Here is a 24,572-nt window from a genome sequence, read left to right as displayed (position 1 = left end):
TAAACATTCTGTTTTCTTTCTTTCTTGTTTGGTAGACATTTGGTGTCACTCTGTTGCCCCAGCTGGTCTGGAACTCCTGGCCTTAGGAGATCCTCCCACCTTGGCCTCCCAACGTGCTGGATTACAGGCATGAGCCACCGCACCTGGTCCATCCTATTCTCTACACACCTGAATGATGCCTTAGAAACTCAAGTCTGTTCATGTCACTTCAACTTCCTAAGGCTTTCCTCTGTCCTCCTACCGCACTTGGGACTCAATCTCACCCCTAAGATTCCTGCCTTCTGCTCTTCCTGCCTGTACGACTCTACCCCTAGGGACACTCAACAGTTTGCTCCCTCACCTTGTTCAAGAACACACTTCAATGTGGCCCTGTCACCAATGCCCTCCCTACCACATTCTCTAAACTCGTAGCCTCCATTGTCACTTTCCATCCTCTTCCCCTCCTTTGTTTTTCTTGACAGCACTTACTACAAGGGCATTATATTAATATCTATCTATTTTTCTCCCTCACAAGAGTGGAAGCTCCATGAGGGCAGGCATTTTGTTTGAGTTGTCCACTGTAATTTCCCCAACATCTAGCACACAGTAGACACTTAATTCATATCTGTTGAATCAATGAATGAAAGGATTTCATGAGTAGGAGAAGTTGCTTTAAAAATCACTGCAAAGAGAATAAAACACCTAAGAACACAACTAACAAAGGATGAGAAGGACCTCTTCAAGGAGAATTACAAACCACTGATCAAGGAAATAAGAGAGGACACAAACAGATGGTAAAACATTCCATGCTCATGGTTAGGAAGAATTAATATGGTGAAAATGGCCATACTGCCCAAAGTAATTTATAGATTCAATGCTATCTCCATCAAGCTACTATTGACCTTCTTCACAGAACTGGCAAAAACCATCTTAAACTTAATATGGAATCAAAAAGGAGCCTATATAGCCAAGACAATCCTAAGCAAAAAGAACAAAGGTGGAGGTATCATTCGACCTGACTTCAAACTATACTACAAGGCTACAGTAATCAAAATAGCATGATACTGGTACCAAAACAGAGATATAGACCAATGGAACAGAACAAAGGCCTCAGAAGCAATGCCACACATCTACAACCATTTGATGTTTGATGAACCTGACAAAAACAAGCAATGGAAAAAGGATTCCCTGTTTAATAAATGGTGTTGGGAAAACTGGCTAGCCATGTGCAGAAAGCTGAAACTAGACCCCTTCTTTACACCTTATACAAAAATTAACTCCAGATGGATTAAAGATTTAAACATAAGACCTAACACCATAAAAACCCTAGAAGAAAACCTAGGCAATACCATTCAGGACATAGGCATAGGCAAGGACTTATGACTAAAACACCAAAAGCCAAAATAGACAAATAGATTCTAATTACACTTAAGAACTTCTGCACAGCAAAAGCAACAATCATAAGAGTGAACAGGCAATCTACAGAATGGGAGAAAAATTTTGCAATCTATCCGTCTGACAAAGAGCTAATATCCAGAATCTATAAAGAACTTAAATTTACAAGAAAAAAACCCTCAACAAGTGGACGAAGGATACGAACAGATAGTTTTCAAAAGAAGACATTTATGCAGCCAACAAACATATGAAAAAATGTTTATCATCACTGGTCATTAGAGAAAAGCAAATCAAAACCATATTGAGATACCATTTCATGCCAGTTAGAATGGTGATCATTAAAAAACCTGGAGACAACAGTTGCTAGAGAGGATGTGGAGAAACAGGAACAGTTTTACACTGTTGGTGGGAGTGTAAATTACTTCAACCATTGTGGAAGACAATGTGGCGATTCCTCAAGGATCTGGAAATAGAAATATCATTTGACCCAGCAATCCCATTACTGGGTATATACCCAAAGGATTGTAAATTGTTCTATTATAAAGACACATGTACATTTATGTTTATTGCAGCACTGTTTACAGTAGCAAAGACTTGGAACCAACCCAAATGTCCATCAATGATAGACTGGATAAAGAAAATGTGGCACATATACGACATGGAATACTATGCAGCCATAAAAAAGGATGAGTTCATGTCCTTTGCAAGGACATGGATGAATCTGGAAACCATCATTCTCAGCAAACTGACACAAGAACAGAAAACCAAACACCGCATGTTCTCACTCATAAGTGGGTGTTGAACAATGCAAACACATGGATACAGGGAGAGGAACATCACACACTGGGCTCTGTTGTGGGGGTGGGGGACTAGGGGAGGGCTAGCAGCGGGTAGGGAGATTAGGAAGGGATAACATTAGGAGAAATACCTAATGTAGGTGACAGGGATGGAGGCAGCAAACCACCATGGCATGCATATATCTATGTAACAATCCTGCAAGATCTGCACATGTACCCAGAACTTAAAGTAAAATAAAATAAAATAAAAATCTTCTACTACAAGATCACAAAAGATCTTCAGTTCCTTGGGTGTCAGCATTGTTTAATTTATGTACGGCTCCATCCAACTCATATTTCACAAAGAATTTGAGAGATCATTTATGAATACCTGTCACAAACAAGTGACTCTTCTGCAAATTATACCTCAACATAGGTGGTTAAAAATGAATATAGTGGCCAAGCATGGTGGCTCACACATATAATTCCAACACTTTGGGAGGCTGAGGCAGACAAATCACTTGAGGTCAGGAGTTTGAGACCAGCCTGGCCAACATGGTGAAACCCTGTCTCTATTAAAAATACAAAAGAATTAGCCAGGCATGGTGGCACATGCCTGTAATCCCAGCTCCACTGGAGGCTGAGGTAAGAGGATTGCTTGAACCCGGGAGGGGGAGGTTGCAGTGAGCCAAGAGCTCATGCCATTACACTCCAGCCTGGGCGATAGAGTGAGACTCAGTCTCAAAAAGAAAAAAAAGCGAGAATATAGTAAACACACATGTATGTGTATATGTATGCATATATATTTTATAGATATATACTCTCTCTGTCCCTTCTTCACTGTCTCCCTCTCTCCTTCATTCTCTCTCTTTTCTTTGTTTTCTCTCCCTCTTTTCTTCTCTGTCTTCTTCTTTCTCTCTCTCTCCTGCTTTCTCTTTCTGCTTCCTGGAAACCAAAGCAATCAGAGATACATAAAACATAACAAAATTCATATTTTCTATAATGAAAATGGGTTTTTGAGGAGAAAAATAAGCTTTCCATAGAACTTAGGTCTAAAAGAAATGTTTTGCATGGATGTTTGAACAGGCCGTGCTATAGCGGATGGTGTTCTTAATAACATCCCTACCACAGAATCAGAAAAGGAGGAGGAGGAGGCAAGAGAGAAAAGACCAAAACATCTAGCACTGTCAGAGTCTGCAAGCTTGACTAACAAACAGTGATAGGGAAAAGATTCTCACTTGATGAATTCAGATGTTGCATCTCAAATAGAGAAAGAGACCTTTAGGACTCCTAGGTCCCCACACACTAAATTGGGAGAAAAGCATCAGTAAGGTGTGATAAACTGAGGTCAACTGAGTGAGGGATAGACAACCAAATTACAGCTCAAGGGTATATACCGTAGGCCTCCTAGGGACCACATGACCCCTAACTCCCTCTTCCATGCCCAGCACTATGGAGCAGGCTTGTAGACAAGGCTGGGTACAGGATTAGGGTACTGACCTGTTGCAAGGAGTGTACTCTCCCTCTATCTTAAGATCCCATCTTGGCCAAGCACAGTGGCTCATGCCAGTAGTCCCAGCAGCTTGGAGGCCAAGGTGGGTGGATCACCTGAGGTCAGGAATTCAAGACCAGCCTGACCAACGTGGTGAAACTCTATCTCTTCTAAAAATACAAAAACTAGCCAGGCGTGGTGGTGCATGTCTGTAATCCCAGCTACTCTTGATGCTGAGGCAGAAGACTTACTTGAACCCAGGAGGCGGAGGTTGCAATGAGCAGAGATCATGCCACTGCACTCCAGACTGGGTGACAGAGTGAGACTCCATCTCAAAATAAACAAATAAGTAAAATAGAGAAAGAGATCTTTAGGGCTCATAGGGTCCCCACACACTAAATTGGGAGAAGAGCATCAGTAAGGTGTGATAAGCTGAGGTCAACGTGGGGAGGGATAGACAAGCAAGCTATAGCACATGTGTATATACCATAGGCCTCCTGGGGACCACACAACACCTAGCTCCCTCTCCCATGCCCAGCACTAGGAAGGAGGCTTGTGGATGAAGCTAGGTACAGGATCAGGGTACTGATCTGTTGCAAGGAGTATACCCTTCCTCTGTCTTAAGATCCCATCTCTTTGAGGATCCCCTTGCTCTCTGGGGCTATCTTCTGCATGGGTTCTTCCCCATCCCTCTGAAGACCTGCAGAGGGTAGGTCAGATGAGCTCAACTCCGAGTTTTAAGGCAAATATGATCTCCCTTCCCCCAGCCCTTCCGTGGACATGCCTTGCCTGCTGCACGGAGCTGCTGTTTCTCTCTGCTGCACATTAGAATTCCCTGTGGGGTTTTTAGAAGCCGATGCTTGGGCCACAGTCCAGACCAATTAAATCAGAATCTTCTAAATATTGGGAGGCTGGCTGTGCCAGGCCTGGCCTTCACTGGGGGAGGGTAGAAAGGAAAGTTGGCTAGAGGCCATCAGGTTGGTCAGGGACTAGAAGACTGAGCAAACGCCATCCACTTGCTCTTCCAGAGGCACTCACCCACTCAGGTGCAGGATTTCGAGAGAAACCTGGGTGCGGCTTGGTGCACCCAAGCTAATTAAATGGAGGTTAGCTTCCGCATCCACATCTTTACCACATAGTAGGTATCCTGACCATCTCTGCCATGTAAGAAAGAGATTATGGCACTGACAGAGTCTGGTGATCTGGAAGCTTATATCTAATTAGAATTATAAAGTCATAGAAGGTACAAGTTCAGACTTAGGAATCATGAGTTCAAATCCCGACCGTATCACATGCTTTGCGGTGTGGCTTTGGCCAAGTCACTCAACCTCTCTGAGTCTCAGTTCCCCCATTCATAAAAGGGGAGTAATGATAGTATCTTCCTCACAAGGTTGTTGTGAGATCAAGTGACATAATGCAAGTTAAGCTCAGTGCCCAACACACAGCAAGCCATTATTATTAATGCGAAGGCATGATTACGGAGGCTAAGAAGGATGTTCTAACTCATTCCGTGGGTGTGTATAGGGAATTATTTCCCACATTCTCCATATGCAAGAAAGAGAAAGAAAGTGAATTGGAGAAATAGACCAATATCTCTATGAAATCTATGTCCTGGGAGATCCTTACACAAAGCCCAGAATGAAAGGCAAGGTCATACTGCCTGTGCGTAGAGGTGGTACTGGGCACGTGACCTCCAGGATCCTCCCTCAGTTATCCACATGCTCTACGGCAGATAGGATTTCCCTGCAGAACCAGCAAACCATCTGTCAGCTTCTAAAATCTCAAGGGAGCCCCCTCGCCAAAACAAATCTCAAGGGAGAACAAACTGTGTACTCTGGTTTCCAGACCCTTTCAGACTCATGTTTTCTAGCATGCAGATTTGCCAAAGCCCTCCTTCTGACTGGGCCAGAAATTAAGCACTGAAGGGCTTAAGCTACCTCACTCTTGATACCAGAGGCCTGGAATGGATGGGAAAGCCATTCAAACAGGAGGTCTTGGCCGGGCACAGTGGCTCATGCCTGTAATCTCAGCACTTTGGGAGGCTGAGGAAGGTGGATCACTTGAGGCAAGGAGTTTGAGACCAGCCTGGCCAACATGGTGAAACCTTGTCTCTACTAAAAATACAAAAATTAGCCAGGCATTGTGGCACACGCTTGTAGTCCCAGCTGCCTAGGAGGCTGAGGCAGGAGAATTGCTTTAACCTGGGAGGTGGAGGTTGCAGTGACCTGAGATCACGCCACTGCATCCAGCCTGAGCTACAGAGGGCGACTGTCTCAAAAAAACACACAAACAGGAGGTCTCACAGCAAGTTGGATATTGGGATAAAATATAGACAACAGTTCATTAACAAGAGTTCATAAGGTCATAATGATGAGTCCATGATACAAGGTATGTTAACAGCTTACCATACGGCAAAGAATGAAACCGCCTTTGCAAAAATTATAACAGTAAATTATGACAGTGGAAGAGATCTGATCTAACAACCCGCATCTTGCTTTTGACCTCCAAACTGCCCTTAGTCATTTCTGGACTTGGGCCAAGCTAACTTTGGGAGAAATTTAGTGTATATTTTAAATGATAACAGCCCTTCCCCAAAATGAATGAAAGACCGCCAAGTTAGGAGGATGAAAGGAGCCTGAATTCTGCTAAGGTGCAGACATAAAGGGCTACCAACCATGATTCCAGAAGTCACAAGATTTGCAACTTTTCCAATGACTCCCGCAGATAACATCACTATTGTAGAACCAAAGACTGGCCTTTTGAGATGTCTTTTCAGGCTTTTGCCTTTCTGACTACTGGAGTGCCCCTACTGAACCCATAAACCGGTCCTGTGGCCCCACACAGAAATGGAATCAGAGCACAAGGGCCATTTTCCACAACCCTATGAATGCATCCCCAACCAATCAGCAGCACCCATCCCCTAGTCACCTCCTCTCCCTAAAGATTCTAGTCTCCAAATATTCATGGAGGTTGATTTGAGTCTGTGTGTAAAGCTCTTTCCCTACTGCCATTCCCCTCTTGAGAAATAAGCTGTATCTGTGGAGCAGGCAAGAAGATCCCCCTGGGTGGTTACAAGAACTCAGTACACTGCATTCACCATGGTTGTTTGAGGTTCTCCCAAACTTCCAATTTGACCAGAAATGATGTCCTATCACATTTTGGTTTTCCTTGAAGGCCCTAATTTTGATTTTCCAAAATGTACTCTTAGGCATCAGACTTTTGATGAAAAGTTCCAAACATATATGTCCACACAAACATGTCTGAATGTTACATTTGACAGTGGCCACATCAGTCTGATGTGAAGTAATGTGGTTTGAAGGAATCAGATGCACTTGCCTCTAGCAGTAATGAGGAAGCCAGCAGTCTAAAAATGATTTCAGGCTTCTAACAGTCTGTTTAGGAGAAGGCAACTGGGTAGGCTTTGCCAAGTGAAGACGTACCTCAGGAAAAATTGGAAAGTGATATAATGGGGAGAAGATGCTTGGGAATTAGTGTGGATCTAGGTAGGATGTATCTAACCACTTCTTAGATACTGTCTTCATGCTGGCCAGATGAAAAGAAGAGCAGAGATGTCTGGCACGTAGATGAACGCAGATGATACAATTTGGCTATTTCTTGATTTATTATGTAAGGTTTTCTGTATTTAAAAATCTCTTTATAGACGATAAAAGCATGGATCTGTATGATAGATAAGTCGAATTTTTCATTTCAGAGGTCAGATTGGCAGGTTGCATTAAGATTTAAACCTTTTAAAATGATGCCGTGTCACACCTTAAATTTAATCATGTAGAATTTTTGCCCACTAGTGGAGAAATCCACGGGAAGTGTGAAATGAAGTTTAGAATGAAGGTGCATTTAGCCCAGTCATCTCTGGCCTCTGTGGACTTGCTATTGTTAAGTAAATGTCACTACACCCCAAGAAAAGATGACTCACAGTGACTGCTGGAAAGGGGGAGGAGTGGAACAAGGAAAGTGAAACCTGAAATGCCTGGCCCCTATGTTTAAATGAGGATGTGTGGTTGGGTCTGGTAAGAAATGTCTAATTGGGTTGCAATGAGAAATGAGAGAAAATTATTTCAACACTCTGGGCTGTGTCAAATCTAATTGTTGGTACCAATAGAACAGATTTTTACCAATAGAATTGAGATTTATCAATTCCAGTAACTAAAGGGTTCTTTTGAGCTAAAATAAACATTCGTAAACTTGAAGCACTTTATCCTAAGTAAAATAAGCCAGACACCAAAAGACAAATACTGGGGTGAGGTGCAGTGGCTCACTCCTGTAATCCCAGCACTTCGGGAGGCTGAGGCAGGCGAATCACTTGAGGTTGGGAGTTTGAGACCAGCTTGGCCAATATGGTGAAACCCCGTCTCTACTAAAAATACAAAAATTAGCCAGGCGTGGTGGCGGGCTCCTGTAATCCCAGCTATTTGGGGGGCTGAAGTAGGAGAATCGTTTGAACCCAGGAGGTGGAAGTTGCAGTGAGCCGAGATTGCACTCCAGCCTGGGAGACAGAGTGAGACTCCATTTTTTTTTTTCAAAGGAAAAAAAAAAAAGACAAATACTGCTATGATCTCACATATGTGGAATCTAAAATAGTCAAAGAAACAGAGCAGAATGGTGGTTGCTAGGGGCTGGGAGTAGAGAAAATGGGGAGATGTTGATTAAAGGGTACAAACTTTGGTTACAAGATAAATAAGTACTAGCAATTTAAAAGGTATGGCACGGTAATTCAGTTAATAATACTGTGTTATATACTTGAAATATGCTAAGGGAGGAGATTGTAAGTGTTCTCACCACTCATACTCACAAAAGAACAGAAACGCAAAAAAAATACATAAATAAACATTGGTGACATGTATGGCTTAGTCAAATTTCTTTGAATCGTATGTTGTATCTGACCAAGTTAGATAGTTAAAATAAAAGCAGATTTAATTTGACTGTGTTTTAGATGGTTGCTGGAAAACTAATAATTGATGGCTTCTACTGAAAGACAATGAAAGAAATGAAACCCTTAAGGGCCTGTCATTCATGTCAACAATTAGGTGGCAGGAAGAAAGTTTGTTTATCTATAATCTGATCTGCCTGGTAAGCACAGCCCCCTTTGCTGTTGGAGTCACAGACCACTGCTAATAGAGAAGAGGTTTCAGCACAGCAGGAGTGGGGGGCACTGGGTGCAGAGGAGACTGTGGAGCTGAGTGGCAACACATTCTGCAGCCAGATTCCCCGGTTTGAACCTGCCTCCACCGCTTCAGGACTGCAAGTTTCTCACCTCGCTGAGCTTCCATTCCCTCATCTGCAAAATAGAGACTCTGTCTCTTTATCTACAAATTTAAAAATGGAGGTAATAGCACCCACCTCGTAAGACCCATTATGAAGATTAAATGAGCAAATGCATATAAAACACTCAGTTGAGTTCCCAGTGCTCCAAAAATATTGTCTATCTCTGCAGTGGTGTTTAATGAGGTCAGTACATAATGTGAAGCTGTGGGGTGGGAGTGGGGGTTTGAAACAACTACGGCATGAATGATCATAGGTACCATCCACATTTGTACATCCAAAATATTGATCATGGGTGTTAGATGATTACAATCTGCAAATTTCTGCCATTATGTTTGTTGTATTACAGAAAAGATTATGGGTTATGCTGTTAGTAACCATGGATTCATTTCACCAGGACTGTAAATTTCTGAAATAACACATAGAGATAATGTTGAGATGTATAAGCAGAGGATGGCAGGTACCATGATAGCCTAATAATTGGACCAGTGGCCATGAATGATCACCTGCGACAGAGTTTCCATGTTAATGGCTCTACCTGGTCCTTCTAAAAGAGGACTTGATTTATCTTTGTGATATTTTTCCCAAAGAATCAGGCAACATTTTAAAGAAAACACAGGGCCTAGTGAGGTGGCTCACACTTGTAATCCCAGTGCTTTGGGAGGCTGAGGCAAGAGGATTGTTGGTGGCTGGAAGTTTGAGACCAGTGTGGGCCACATAATGAGATCCCATTTATAGAAAAGACAAAAATGAGCCAGCCATGGTGGCATGCACTTGTAGTCTCAGCCAGTAGCGAGGCTGAGGCAGGAAGATCACTTGAGCCCAGGAGGTCGAGGCTCCAGTGAGCTAAGATCATGCCACTGCACTCCAGCCTGGGCAGCAAAGCCAGATGCTGTCTCTTAAAAAATTAAAATAAAAGGCCAGGCATAGTGACTCATGCCTGTAATCCCAGCACTTTGGGAGGCCAAGGTGGACAGATCATTTGGGGTCAGGAGTTCAAGACCAGCCTGGCCAATATGGTGAAATCCGCCTCTACTAACAATACAAAAAATTTAGCTGGTTATGGTGGCACGTGCCTATGATCCCAGCTACTCGGGAAGCTGAGGAAGGAGAATCGCTTGAACCCAGGAGGTGGAGTTTGCAGTGAGCCGAGATTGTGCCACTGCAATCCAGCCTGGGCAACAGAGTAATACTTCATCTCAGAAATAAGTAAATAAATAAATTAAATAAAAGAGAATACCCAATTTAAAGGAGACTTCTACTTTGGCCTGTGTGCCAGACAGGCCTGTCCTTCTCTTCTTTCTCTTAGGGAAGCTGCCCGCATTCCATCTTCTTTTCTTGTCATCGTTCCTGATGAATGGTTGAAAAGGTGACCCCTCCCCCTGATCACAGCAAATTGGATTCTAGGGATCCCTGATCCACACTGGCCCCATCAATTTTTCTTTCCTGGGATTTTAGATTCCTAGGATATTTTAGATATGAGAATTAAACATGGAGACTTGAGAAGCATCAACAAGGCCGAGAGAGGCAGTACTGCTCTGTATCTACAGAGAGATGTCATGGAGAAGGAGGGATGACAGACTATGGGCCCCCCTCACACTCCCCCCAGATGGAGCCGTGGTTATCGGACTGCTGGAAGCCCTGTCATTCAGGTGGCACTTCCTGCCTCTGGGTGTCCTGAGATACACAGAAACAAGCCACGTCTTCTCAGCAAATACCCGCTTTACTCACTCTGGCTTGACAATCTACTTGCAGCAGATGGAAGGTTGTAAAACTTAAATTCCTGATATTTCATTTTCCTTGATATAATTAATTTTCTTGCAGAAAATGAACCCTTATCTTGTCTTGTAATGTACTACCTTCTGAGAATTGAAGGCAGAAGCTGCGGAAGAGCAGTAAGGCACTTCATTGAGGAAAGACCTGGAAAATTCGGGAAGGTGGAAGAAGGGACTCATGAGAATCTGGGAAGATGAGTTGGCAAAAAAAAAAAAAAAAAAAAGCCACGCTGCAATCAGAATTGCATATGAAAGAAGGAAAGGTTGAAGGCTTGGTGGGGGCAGGGAAGTGCCATAATTGTGGTAGAACCAAAGAGAAGGCAGGAATCCAAGATCAGACAGCAAATGTCAAAAAGGTTCTCTGGAAGCGGATTAAGGAAACAGGTAGCAAACACTTTGAGCTATCTGTGAACCATATGATAAAGGAACTCACCATATGGTGCAGGAAGATAGCAAAGCAGGCTGAAGTACAGGGAAGTGCTTTTGTCTGTAGGATTATATAACTACATCTAATGTATGTATGTATATGTCTGTGTGTGAATACATACCACTAATGAGATTAAAATTAGTAGAGACTCCTACAACAGAAGCTCAGACGTTAGAGAAGGCCTTTGTTCCTGGCGTGAACTAAGCTGCCTTTTAATCTCCTCAGGCAATTTTTTCCTGTTGAAATTGGGTGCCACGCTTGGTTCCAGCAGAAGATGCTGTGAGGCTAGGTGTGGTGGCTCCAGCCTATAACCCCAGCACTTATGGAGGCTGAGGCGGGTGGATCACTTGAGGCCAGGAGTTTGAGACCAGCCTGGTCTCTGCTGTCTCTACTAAAAATATAAAAATTATCTGGGCATAGTGGCAGGCGCTTGTAATCCCAGCTACTTGGGAGGCTGAAGCAGGAGAATTGCTTGAACCCGGAAGGTGGAGGTTGCAGTGAACCGAGATCGCCCCCCTGCACTCCAGCCTGGGTGACAAAGCAAGACTCTGTCACACACACACATGCAAAAAAAAACAAAACAAAAAAAAAAAAAAAAGAAAAGAAAAGAAAGAGAGAAAGAAAGTGGAAAACAGAAGACACTGGTCTGGGGCTTGGATCTCTGGAATGTTCTCTCATGCCCTGGGCTTCGGGGAGACAAACTTGGAGGCTGCTGAGGGAGGCGCTGTTGAAACGCTGGAGCTGGAAACCGGGGCTGACTTCTCCATCAAAACCCACCAGGCACAGTGCTCAAGGCCCATGCTCTTTTCAGGGCTCATAAGGGACCTTAGTTTCTTTAAAAAATCACAAGAAAAAAAGTGAGCTTAGGTGGAAGTACATGTTTTAATGTGTAATATTAATATGTTTGTCTTCATATTAATGCAGTCATGAGACATCATTTTTGCTTTTTTTTTTTTTTAATGGAAGGAGAAACCCACAAATGTCATTATGCAGCTTTCTAAACATTTAAGAGACAGGGTCTCCTTCTGTTGTTCAGGCTGGAGTGCAAATCACAGCCCACTGCAGCCTCAAACTCCTGGGCTCAAACAATCCTCCTGCCTCAGCCTCCAGAGTAACTAGGACTACAGGTATGTGCCACTGTGTCTGGCTAATTTTTAAACACATTTTTAGAGATGCGGTCTTGCTATATTGCTCAGGCTGGGCTGGTCTTGAACTCCTGGACCCAAGCAATCCTCCAGCCTTGGCCTCTCAAGGCTCTGGGATTACAGCTATGAGCCACCACATGTGGCCTCATTAGGTAGCCCTTGTAATAGTTTTCTAACTGCTGTTTCAAAAAAAGACAAAAAGAAAGGGAAGGAAGAAAGAAGGGAGGGAAGCAAGGAAGGAAAAAAGGAAGGGGAAACGCTAGTGGTTTGGATTGGGCACAGTAGTTCACTCCTGTAATCCCAGCAATTTGAGAGGCCAAGGCAGGAGGATTCCTTGAGCTCAGGAGTTCGAGACCAGCCTGGGCAACAAAGTGGTACCCTGTCTCTACAAAAAAATCAAAAAATTAGCTGGGTGTGGTGGCATGTGCCTATAGTCCCAGCTACTTGGGAGACTGAGATGGAAGGATTGCTTGGCCCTGGGAGGTTGAGGCTGCAGTGAACCATAATCATGTCACTGCACTCCAGGTGGGTGACAGAGTGAGACTTTGTCTCAAAAAAACTTTTTTTTAACTAATGGTTTGGGGAGACATGTGGACCCCAAAGTGGAGAAGAGACAGCAAGAGGCAACTGAAATCACAAAACCTGCTTTCAAGGTCCTGTCTCCTTCCAGCTGTGAGAACTTGGAGAATTCACTTAACCTCTCTGACTTACAATTTCTAGATGATATAACAGAATGATTATCAGTAACTACCTTGCAGGATTATGGTGAGAACTAATATGATATAATGCGTGCAAATCCATGGCATGGTCCCTGACAATGAGCATGAGCTCGTTGGACACAGTGGGCAGGGTGTGAGTGGAATTGGAGTGGGTACGTCTGGGTGGTGGCGTTGGTAAGGGTTAGGAAAATGGAGGTTGAGGGTTGAAAAGGAACCAGCTAAGGAGTCACTGTACTCACTAGAGATGCTTCCAAGACTTGGGAATCCCACAAGGCTGAAGCCTGTGGAGGAGGGTAGCAGGGCAGAGGCTGGAGGAGTAAAAGCCATTCCCATGGGCCCTCTTAGGAATTCCCGCAGATGACTCACGGTTCCAATGAGCACGTGGAACATGTGTTATTTGCACATGAATAGGCAGCCAATAAGCGCAGAGTGATGAGGAAGAACAGAAAACCCAGAGCCCTCCATCACTAGAAGCATGTGGTTTGTCTAATGGCAGCAGCTTACTCTGAAAACAAGGCATGCAAACTCTGTTGTTTTTTTTGTTTTTTATTTTTTGTAGAGATGGGGTCTCCCTATGTTGCTCCATCTCCTGGGTTCAGTGATCCTCCTGCCTTGGCCCCCGAAAGCACTGAGATTACAGGCATGAGCTACTGCTCCTGACCACAAACTCTGTTTAGTACTTAGAGGGAAAGATGAGGAAATAAGAGGGAAAAATCACTAACCTCCTAGAATATATTTGCGACATTCCAGGTAATCACTGTTAAAACTAGGAAATTACATGTTAAGTATCAAGCAATCAAGAACCCTAAATCAGCTGGTAGTAGTGTTTCATGCCTGTAATTCCAGAACTTTGGGAGGCTGAGGCAGGCTGATCACTTGAGCCAAGGAGTTTATGGCTACAGTGAGCTATGATTGTGCCACTGCACTCCAGCCTGGGTGACAGAGTGAGACCCTGTCTCTAAGAAAAAAGAAAAAAAAAAAAAAAAGAGCCTCAAATTACACACATCTAAATCAAACCCAGTCTGTTTAATGCCATTTACTAGCTGTGTGACTTAAGCAAGTTATTCCAAATTTGTGCATCTCACTCTCCTCATCTGTAAAATGGGGACAATAGTAGCTGCATCATAGAGTAAGTATGAGCTAATGAATACATACTAAGGACTTGTAACAGAGCCTGCCACATAGTAAGGACTCAAAAAATGTTAGGTGTTATCATCATCATCATTGTCACCATCACCACCACTAGAATATAAGTTCCATGAGGGCAGGCAGATATATTTGTTTGTTTTGTTCATAGCCCTTGCCTCTGTACCTACAAGGGTACCTGGTATATAGTAGATGCTCAATAAATACTTCTTGAATGAATGAATCCTTAGTTATGCCTTTCAGTGGAAAGTTACTGTAAAAGTGATGAATTCTCCCCCGAATAGTGTACAGATTCCAATCTTAGTTCCAGTTCCCATCCCCTCACACCTGCCCTACTCCCCTGAGCAACCCAGGATGCCTTGTGCTCAGATCTGGGAAGGTATGAGTTACGAGACTGCTGATAACCTGGGAGAGAGATGTTTCCAAAAGTCGCTAAGGGGAGGAGACATCATACAAAAGGATAAGGAAGGAGTGGGTGGGAAAGAACTGAAGGTAGCAAATCTCCAAAGAGTAGCTCCACTGTCTGGATATATTCAGTGAGTAAAGGAGGGTGGAGGGAGGTCACGATCACAGGAAAGATTTTTAAGGACACAGGAAGTGTTGAGCATGTTCCTTATTTGAAGGAAAGGATATGGGGGAGAGAGATAAGCAGAGACTTTGTAGCTTCCAGATACGCACACAAATGATAACAAAAGACTTCACATTCTTAGAAATACCATGGTAATTGAGCTGCCAAATCACCTCAATCTTACACTGCGTGAGTGTAAGATTCTTTTTTTCTTTCTCCCTCCTTGCATCTCAAGTGTAAGATTTTATGATAATTTTTCACCAAATGTGGTTCAGGAACCTGTACAAGGACAAAATTACTTTTCTTTTAATATATTCTCCTCAAACACATTAAAATAAATATGTAACTGGTACATCCAACCAAACGCATTAAAGTGAATATATAACTGGTATATCAAACTTGTGATTTCACATAAATTATTGCTTGGGACAATGTTAAGAAGAAGAAAAGAAAGTCAAGTTAAAGTCAATTTAAAGAAAAATATGGTAGTATAAAGGAGGCATGTAATGGCAAAAAGAAAAACCCACATCAGGTGCATAAATGACTAAGATTTGGGAAACTTAACCAAGACTATAGTCAATTCCGTTGTACAGTCTGAATTTTGAGCTACAAAAGTTTATGCCAGCATCTTGGAGGGTGTCACACAAATACCAAGCTTCTAGGGGTACTCTAGTGGAAGGGGCCACCGCCAGACCCTCCAGGGCTTCCTTAGTAATACACCAAGCATTTAATGTCATTGGTTCAGTCTCTTGCAATTATTCTAGGAAAGTCAAGCTCTAGATGGGGAAGTTTAATGGTTCAGTCTCTCACCACTCTGCTTCTGATTTTAGATCATCTTAGACGCATAGACAGCAGCAGAACTGGATGGGATTTTTAAAAGAGAAACAAAGCGATACCTGGGCACCTAGCCTCTACAGACTATTCACTTTTTCTTTTTAATTTCATAAGCTGCTGACTTCTTCCTACTTGATTTATTCCTGGCTTGTGCTAGGCTTCAAGAAAGTCACCACTAACACCTGGCATGCTCCATGATTCAAACACAAAGAAATGTCACAGAGAAGAGGCACTTGAAGTTTTTTGTTTGTGGGGTGTGATACATTGGGAGCTGTAAAGGGAAAAGTCAGAAGCTCTTTTGTGTGCCACCGTAAAAAATTCCAGCCAGGGCTAAAAAGTAGGGAGCATGGCTGAGACAACTAGTCATCTACCCCAATGGTTCTCCCGGCCTCCTTTGCACTGAAGTGTGGCCACGTGACTACATTTTCTCTAATAGTAGGCAGAAGTGATTGGTGCCACTTCCCAAACCGAGACTTTTAAGAAGCAGCTTGTGCCTCCTCCATCCTCTGACTGCAGAGAAAAACAAAGCTCTGGGGATTAATGGAGCCACACAGGACGAAAGGCACCTTGTCCCTTAATCACCATATGGAGAGAGTGGGTGGGGCCAGGCGGGCCTGTCTTAAACTTTTAAAACTTAGAAGTTTAATGAAAAACTTCCTTTGTGTCTGAGCCAGTATATATTTGGGGGTCTATTTGTTACAGCAGTTGAATCTACCCTAATAAAAGGAGTTTAGGTGCCCTGTCAGCTACACAAATTAACCAAGCCCGTTTTGGGGGTGGGGGCCAGGAACGAGGACACATTCTGAGATTTTCATTTACTTCTTCCCCTCTTTGCATAGTTTAGTTAACTCACCCTTTAGCTAGAGCTCAAGCCACTTTTTCACAGAAGCCTTCTCTAGCTTCAACTAGGGCAAATCCCACTCCCGCAGGTGCCCATGGAACACAGCAAACATCACAGCTGTTTTCATGCCTGTGTGATTTTTTTTGATGAATTTTGATACCTTCACCACATTTAAAAAATTATGCGTTTTTCATAACTCATAGAATGATACATTTAAGATAGCTACATATCACCGTATATAATTTTAACTTTAAAATCATCATTGCAAATATTGAATTCTGGTTCAATGGTACACATGCTGAAAGTGTAAATGTAAAGTGTACAGATGTCTGCAACTTGCTTTGAAATGCATCAGAAAAGGGGTGATGGATGGATAGACAGATGGATCCATGATAAAACGAATACAGTCAAACATTACTTGTGGAATCCAGGTGGTGGGTGTTATGGAGGTTCATTACGCAATTCTTTTAAATTTTCCATTTTTAAAATTTTCACAATGATATATTAGAGAAAAAGCTTAATGAAAGCAGGGACCATGAGCATATTACATAAAAGGAATTAGTCTATATACATTTTCTATTACCAATCATAATGTTCCATAATTTGCTTTTATTTCTATTTGACATTATGCTATGAAAATCTTTCTGTGATGACAGAAAGATGATATATTGATTGATGATAGGTAGACAGATAAATAATAAGACAGATAGATGACAGGTGCACAGATGATAGATAATTGATGATGACAGATAGATAATAGGTAGATATAGATAGATGATAGAATAGATAAATCAATAGATCAATCGATTGATCAATAGATAGATGATAGACGACAGACAGGTGTGTGTGTGTGTGTGTGTGTGTGTGTGTGTGTGTGTGACAGAAAGAGAGAGAGAGAGAGAGGACAGAGTCACTTCATTTTTTTCTGATGTACATCATGAATATACCATTTGGGCTATTTCTATTTTCCAGTAAATATCATTTCTACATAGATCTCTGTGCTATTAGGTTTGAGCTTCTTTATGGTGGTAGATCCATGTCCACTATAGCACACCACCTGCCTCCCCCAGCCCCTTTCTATCCTCCTGACTCCGTCCCAACTCACATACATTAGCTCAGTACCATCCACAGACAAGAGTCAGGGGTATAAGAGAACGGGAAAGCCTCCATTCAAATTTTCCTGCACAACATTTTTTAAAGACGTGGGTCATACATATCCTTGCCACAAGCACATATGAAGTCTCAGAAGACACGCAAGATTAGTATTCATTAAATATTTAATGGATGTTTATTATGGCAGCACATTAGGGTTAGAGGAATCATGTCCATAATATAAAGAGTTGTCTTTGTGCTGGATATACGCTTTATCAGGTATTTGCTGTATTTGCTCTATAAGGTAAGCTTGTATCATCAATCTGGACAGTACAAATCTGTCCAATTTATATATGTGCAGCATAATTTTAACTCCAGCAATCATTAAAGGTTCAATTCTTGAAGGATGTTAGCAAAACTCAAGTTAAAGTTCGAAGGCGTTATAAAAATAGAGGATAAAGGATAAAATTCTAAGCATCATTAAATAATAAATGAAAACTACCTATCGGACTCTATGCTCCGTACCCAGGTGCCCGGGTTAATGGACAGATAGACAGATGGATCTATGATAACACAAATATACTAAGGAGCACTATGCTCTGTACCTAGGTATAATACACCCATGTAACAAACCTGTGCAGGTACCCTCTGTATCTAAAACAAAAGTTGAGAAATAAAATAATTTTAAAATGTGAATGATACATTTGAATGCTCTGTAATAGAAGCCCTAGAAGGCATCTACCTCCAAGTAAGCCAGGCATGCCAACAGGCCCTGCTTTGGTAAGATAGCCCTTCCAGGTAAACACTTTTTCCTGTTCTGAAAAAACCAACTCTTCACAGTTTTCTTCTTTTGAAAGATTTTGAAATGGGCTTACTTATTTGGAATTCAGTGGTCTTCAGCCTTGCTTTCTGCCTTGTTTCGTTTTTACGGGTCTTACCAAAAGGCCTGTGCGATTCCCTAGTTGCCCCACAAATTACTAGTATTTTTTTGTTGTCGTTGTTGTTTTCTGAGAAGGAGTTTCGCTCTGTTGCTCAGGCTGGAGTGCAGTAGCATGATCTCAGCTCACTGTAACCTCTTCCCCCCGGGTTCAAGCGATTCTGCTGCTTCAGCCTCTCAAGTACTTGGGACTACAGGTTCTTGCCACCACGCCTGGCTAATTCTTGTATTTTTAGTAGAGATGGGATTTCACCATGTTGACCAGGCTGGTCTCAAACTGCTGACCTTGTGATCCACCCACCTCGGCCTCCCAAAGTGCTGGGATTACAGGCGTGAGCCACCGCGCCTGACCATTCGTGTTTAAAAACATGTTTGTTTTGTTTTCCTGGGGTAAGGGAGGTATAAACAGATTACCCCAAAGCCCCATCTCTTTGATCTTCAGAAAGGGAAGAACAAATCACTGCAGCTGTGTTCTTCTGTTTATGAGGATTGATCTATATACCTAACCAGACTGCAAAATGTTCAAAGTTGGAATTCAAATATAAAAACTGCATTAATTTAAAACCCTAGTTGGCAACACTAGAGTTGCAAAGGATTACTCTGTTTTAAAGGACCACAGAGGTGTTTGTTATTCTATTTTGCTTTCATGACATACTGTTGTTTTCATCTATGATTTATTTGATGCTATATCTCCAGTCTGGAACAGAGCTCTCAATTATTATAACAGTTTCCATGGAGACATATGATCTATTCTCTCATTGCTCCCCAGTGATCCATTCTCCACAACTCCACCCACTACCCCCAATCCCAATCCTTTCCGTGGGACCCTCCAGAACTTCCAGCTCTCCATCAAACATCTTTTAATCTGTTTTGTTAAGTGATCAAAAACCAGCAAAATACGCAAACTTTTGAGTTAACAAGGGCTAGAGTAAAAATGTTAAATTAGCTCAGGGGGACTGGAAAGATGGAAATTAACTGAATAAATGTGTTCACATAGGGAGAGCAGTAGCAGCGACTGGTCAGAGAAAGATGTGATCTAGGATGGGAGCAGGACTTCTCAGTGTTTATCCTTTTAACATAATCTTAATGATGAACATGTGAATGCATTGCTTATTGAGAATATCATTTAGGACAGATACAGTGGCTCACACCTGTAATCCCAGTACTTTCAGAGGCCATAGCAGGAAGATTGCTTGAGCTTATAAGTTCTTGAGCAGCCTTATAAGTTCTCGAGAAACATAGTGAGATCCCGCCTCTACAAAAAATACAAAAATTAGGTCAGGCACGGTGGCTCACGCCTGTAATTTCAGCACTTTGGGAGGCCGAGGTGAATGGATCATTTGAAATCAGGAGTTTGAGGCCAGCTCAGTCAACATGGTGAAACCCTGTTTCTATTAAAAACTATAAAAATTAGCCAGGCATGAGGTTGAGGCAGGAGAATCAATTGAACCTGGGCGGTAGAGGTTGTAGTGAGCTGAGATGGCACCATTGCACTCCAGCCTGGGTGACAGAGTGAGAATTTGACTCAAAAAGGCAAAAACAGAAATTAGCCAGGCATAGTGGTGCATGCCTGTAGTTCCAGTTATTTGGGGACGGAGGCAGGAGGACTGCTTGAGCCCAGCTTGTCGAGGCTGCAGTGAACGATAATTGCACCACTGCATTCCAGCCTGGGCAACAGAGTGAGACCCTGTCACAAAAAGAAAAAAAAAAAAGTGCCCATTTAATTTTTTAAAACTCAGCTTATTAGAACCTCTTCTTTATGTAGGCCACTTTCTTCCCCATCATCAGAGAAACTGCTCCACGTCTGAAATCTAAATGCCTCAATTCTTCCTAACATTTGAAGGATCTTGACCTCATCCATTTTTTTTCATCCCTAGACTTCTAAACTCCTTTTTTTCCCACCCAGGTGATGACCCTCTTCATGCTAGACATCTTCCCCATCCCAATCTAGAAACCATTTTCATTCATGTATTCAACATGCCTTTCCTGAGCACTTGATACAGGCTCTGTGGGTCTGCAGTGAGCACTCTTCTTCCCGGAATCCTTAACTCTCTTTCTTCCATCATCTTCTAGTTCACTGATTCTACTAATCCCACCCTTAGTTCAAATCCACCATCTCCTTCTCCATCTCCACCCCAGGGATGCTCAGAGATGCTGGTAAAACCATACAAGGACGTGGACCACTGCCAACCGCCTATTCCCAACCTTAGGGACTGGATGGGTGATCTTCCTGGCTGTCCTTACTCTCTATTCCCATCCCGTGTGGAGGCTCCTTAGTCTTTGAGCCATCGTCTCAGATTCTTTAGTCCATCTCAGTGGACGCCCTTGCCACTCACAGACAGAGAACTCATGCATTCAATCTAGGCACTGAATGAATTTGATTCCCTAGGCTCTGAAAATACCGTGGCGACCAGGACAGAGAAGATCCCTACTCTTGTGGAGCTTAGCTCTTAGAAACAGAAGACAGAAAAATCAACGAGGAAGCAAGAAAAGCATCGCTCAGTGATGGGTGCTATGAGAGAGTTAAATATAACGGACAGTGAATGAGCGGCTACTTTGAGTGGGTAGTTGGGGAAGATGTTTCAGAAGAGGTGGCGTCTAAGTTGAGATGTGAATTGCAGGAAGGAGCCAGCCATGCAATCAGCAAAGGGAGCAGCATCACAAAAGTTCTAAGGGAGGAAGGAGCTTTGTGTGTTTCAGTAACCCGAGAGCTGATGCGGTGGCCAGAGCACAGTGGGTGATGGGGAGAAGAAAAAGAAGAAAAGAAGTCACACAGGGAAGAAGTGCCAGATGATAAAGGGTGATACAAGCTAAGGATGTAACATAGAATTCATTCTAATTGTGGAAAGTCATAGGAGGGTCGTAAGCAGGGGAGCTTCCTGACGTAATATACTAGCTTTAAAAAATTATTATGGCTGTTAAGTAGAAAGTATATTAATCGTAAGTAACAAGATTGGGAATGAGAAACCACTGAGGAGTTTCTGCAGTTGTCCAGGTGATATCAATGGTTTAGATGAGGGTGGTATTAGAGAGATGAAGAGAAGTTAGTGAATACGTGACATGCTTTCAAGGAACTGTCAGAATTCGCCAATGTATTGTACGTGGTCATGGGGACAGGGGCGGTAGGCAGGGAAGGCGGGAATAAAGGAAAGAGGGAAACTCAGGGATAGCATCCAGGTTTTTGGCTTAAGTTACATAGATGGCAAAGAAATGTATATTTTTTGCACACCTGAGTTCACAGTATGAGATTTATGCTAGACATCTTTGTGGCACACGAAGGGACAAAAAACCCAAAACAACACTAAACGAGTCAGCAATACTTATAACACAATCCCCACTTCAGTAAAACAGCATCTCGCCCTATCTATAAAAGGATCCAGAACCACTCTGTGAGTCCCAGAGTCATCCTTCCACTGTGCTACTGTTTGAAAGGAACCACTTCTGTTCTTGGCTGTCAGGGTGATCTTTTCAAAAAGGCAAATCTGATCGTGTCACTGTTCTGCTTAAAAACGTTCAATGGCTCCCCACTGCACTGTGAATGAAATCCAAACTCCTCATCACAGCCTATCAAGTTTGCATCCCTAAGCCCTGCTTATCTCTGCAACAACACATCCTACACCTCCTTCTCCTCGTTACATTTTGGCCCCAGCACCTTCTGATGGTTCCTAGGATGCACGCAGCCTGTCCCCACCTAGGAACTTTTGCACTTGCCCTCTCAGCTGAGAACATTCTTTCCTGGCTCTTTGAAAGCATAGCTAGTTCTTTCTCATCCTCCAGGTCTCAGCATATGTGTACCTCCTCAGGCTGTCTGAGTGGGTCCCCCCTTTGTTTGTGACACAGCACTCCATTCGTTTCCTTCCTGGTATTCCCTACAAAGTGTAGTGTGGGTCTATTTCCTTCTTAGTCTCCCTCCCACTAGAATGTCCATCCCATAGGAACAGCAAACGTGCCTGCCTTGTTAGATGTTCCTTCTGAAGCAGTGCAGCCACCAAGTCATACTGTACCTTGCCAAAGCTGCCTTTCCCCAGCACCATTAGGAAGTTGAAATCGGTCAGTTTCATCCGGTCTCTGTTGCCATTGTTGTCAAATTTGGAGACAGTGTTGGTCGTCTTTTCTTCCGGGACCTTGGTTCCCTGACTGATCTTGGCCCTCTGCAAAAAGGAAGCACACAGAAAACATGCTTAGAGTTTGAGGATGCTCTTGTAGGAAGATACAAGCACACAATGGGAAGCTGCGGTTCCTGCAGCTCCAGCACCCTGTCCCTGTGAAAAGCATGGCCGTACATCACTCCACATGCCTGAAACCTGTCAGACATCCTTGATGCCTCTATCTTTCTCTTTTCCCTCATGTCTCATCCATAACCAGGAACTGTCATTTCTTTCCTCCCGGCCATCTCTAGAATTCATCTACTTCTTTCCATCTCAACCATCACCACCTGCCATTATCTCTCACCTGCACAAGGCACATTGATTTTCTTTACACTGGGCTTCACACACAACCACAGTGAGTCTCTCACCCAACCAAGTCCCCTCCTGCTTAAAATGCCCCAATGGCATCCCATTATTTTCAGGATAAAGACCGAGGTGCTTTCACAGACCTATATGATCAGGCTCTACCTGGCTCTCCAACTCCATCATTGCTAGCTTCTTCCTTGCAATGTAGTGCTTCTCCTTTCACTCCCTTGGATGTCCCAGGCCCCTCCAACCACAGGGCCTTTGCACCTGCTGCTGCTGTTGCGGTATGAATGGCTATTCTCTTCCCTTCAGGAACCCAGCTAGAGGTTCACATTTTCATGTCCTCAGGGAAGCCTCATTGATTCTCTCTGTCTGCACTAGGTTCCCCTGTGATTTTCTCCCTTCATCCACTCCTCTTCTCATTAATACTGGAGGATAACTGCCTGTTCACTTGTTTCCTTCCAATACACTGGAGGCTCTGTTGAGGACATGGAATATTTATCATTCTCTGTGGTTTTCCTTACAACTGGTATAGTTCCCAGCTAAATATTTGTTGCATAAATGGATGAGTGAGGGCCGTGTGTGTCCTCAGTGCAATAGGAGAGGGACTCCTTGCCATGAGTGGTGGAATGGGGCTCAGGGTGGCAGCAGATGCTTTGGAATGAGGCAAGAACCAGAAGCCATGGGAGGGAGACCTGCAGCCACCAGGACTTCGTTACTGGATTCACTTCTAGCTGAGAGAAAACTGGAGTTAAAAGCTTGTGTGTGGCTAGGCACGGTGGCTAACATCTGTAATCCTAACACTTTGTGAGGCTAAGGCAAGAGATTTGATTTAGGATAGAAGTTTGAGAACAGCCTGGGCAACATAGCAAGACCCTGTCTCTACAACGATAAAGCCATTAGCCAGGCATGGTGGTGTGCACCTGTCATGCAGCTACCTGAGAGGACCACTTTAGCCCAGGAGTTAGAGGTTGCAGTGAGCTATAATCACACCTCCAACCTGGGCAACAGAGTGAGATCCCATCTCTCTCACACTCCAATAAAAAAGTACAGGATGTGTGCATAGTAGAATCCTCTGACATGAATCAGCTGGGTGGCCCAGAACACATCTGATTCATGTCATAACATTTCTCTGCCCAAACATCCTGTACCTTCCCATTATTCTCAGGCTAAAAGCCAAAGGCCACAGATGACCAGGACCCTCTGATTTCAGCCTCCTTGCTGCTTCCACACTGGCCTCCTTACTGCCCTCTGAATGCACTAGACATGCTCTTACCACAGGGCCTTTGCACCTGCTGTTCCCTTTGCTCAGAGCACTCTTCTCCAAGAACTCTCTCACTACTGATAAGAGGGTCCTTCCCTGAACACCTTACATAAAATTGCTCTCAGCAATCTCCATCCCCTTACTTACTTGCTTTTCTCTATAACACTGTCACCGTCTTACAAACCATATATTTACTTGTTCCCCAATTTGTCATCTTTTTCCTTATAGCAGAATGTAAGCTCCCCAAGGGCAAGGATTTTGTCTGTTTTGCTTTCCACTGTTTCCCTGGTACTTAGAAGAGTGGGGCACAGAGAAGGCAATTAATTGCATTTCGTGATTGAATCTTCCTAAAGCTTCATCAGCTTTTCAAAACAATAGAGAAAATGACATGAAATGATGTACTAAGGACTCTATCACAGAGTCCTTAGTACCATTCCTGGCACACAAT

The 24,572-nt window shown here is 43.2% G+C and overlaps 1 protein-coding gene across 3 annotated transcripts in view; it reads right to left on the bottom strand.

The window, feature by feature from the left end:
• Positions 1-24,572, bottom strand: part of PRKCB (protein kinase C beta) — a 383,605-nt gene that overhangs the window by 75,323 nt on the left and 283,710 nt on the right. For all 3 annotated transcript variants that reach the window (XM_032243353.1, XM_032243352.1, XM_032243351.1), the window contains one exon: positions 22,411-22,557. In XM_032243353.1, the coding sequence (XP_032099244.1) occupies positions 22,411-22,557 (147 nt within the window). The remainder of the gene's footprint in view (positions 1-22,410; positions 22,558-24,572) is intronic.

This window comes from Sapajus apella, unplaced genomic scaffold (assembly GCF_009761245.1).
Source record: "Sapajus apella isolate SASKATOON/1434 unplaced genomic scaffold, GSC_monkey_1.0 scaffold51, whole genome shotgun sequence".
NCBI lineage: Eukaryota > Metazoa > Chordata > Mammalia > Primates > Cebidae > Sapajus > Sapajus apella.
The sequence above is the reverse complement of the archived record's forward strand: the minus strand, read 5'-3'. Positions and strand labels throughout refer to the sequence as shown.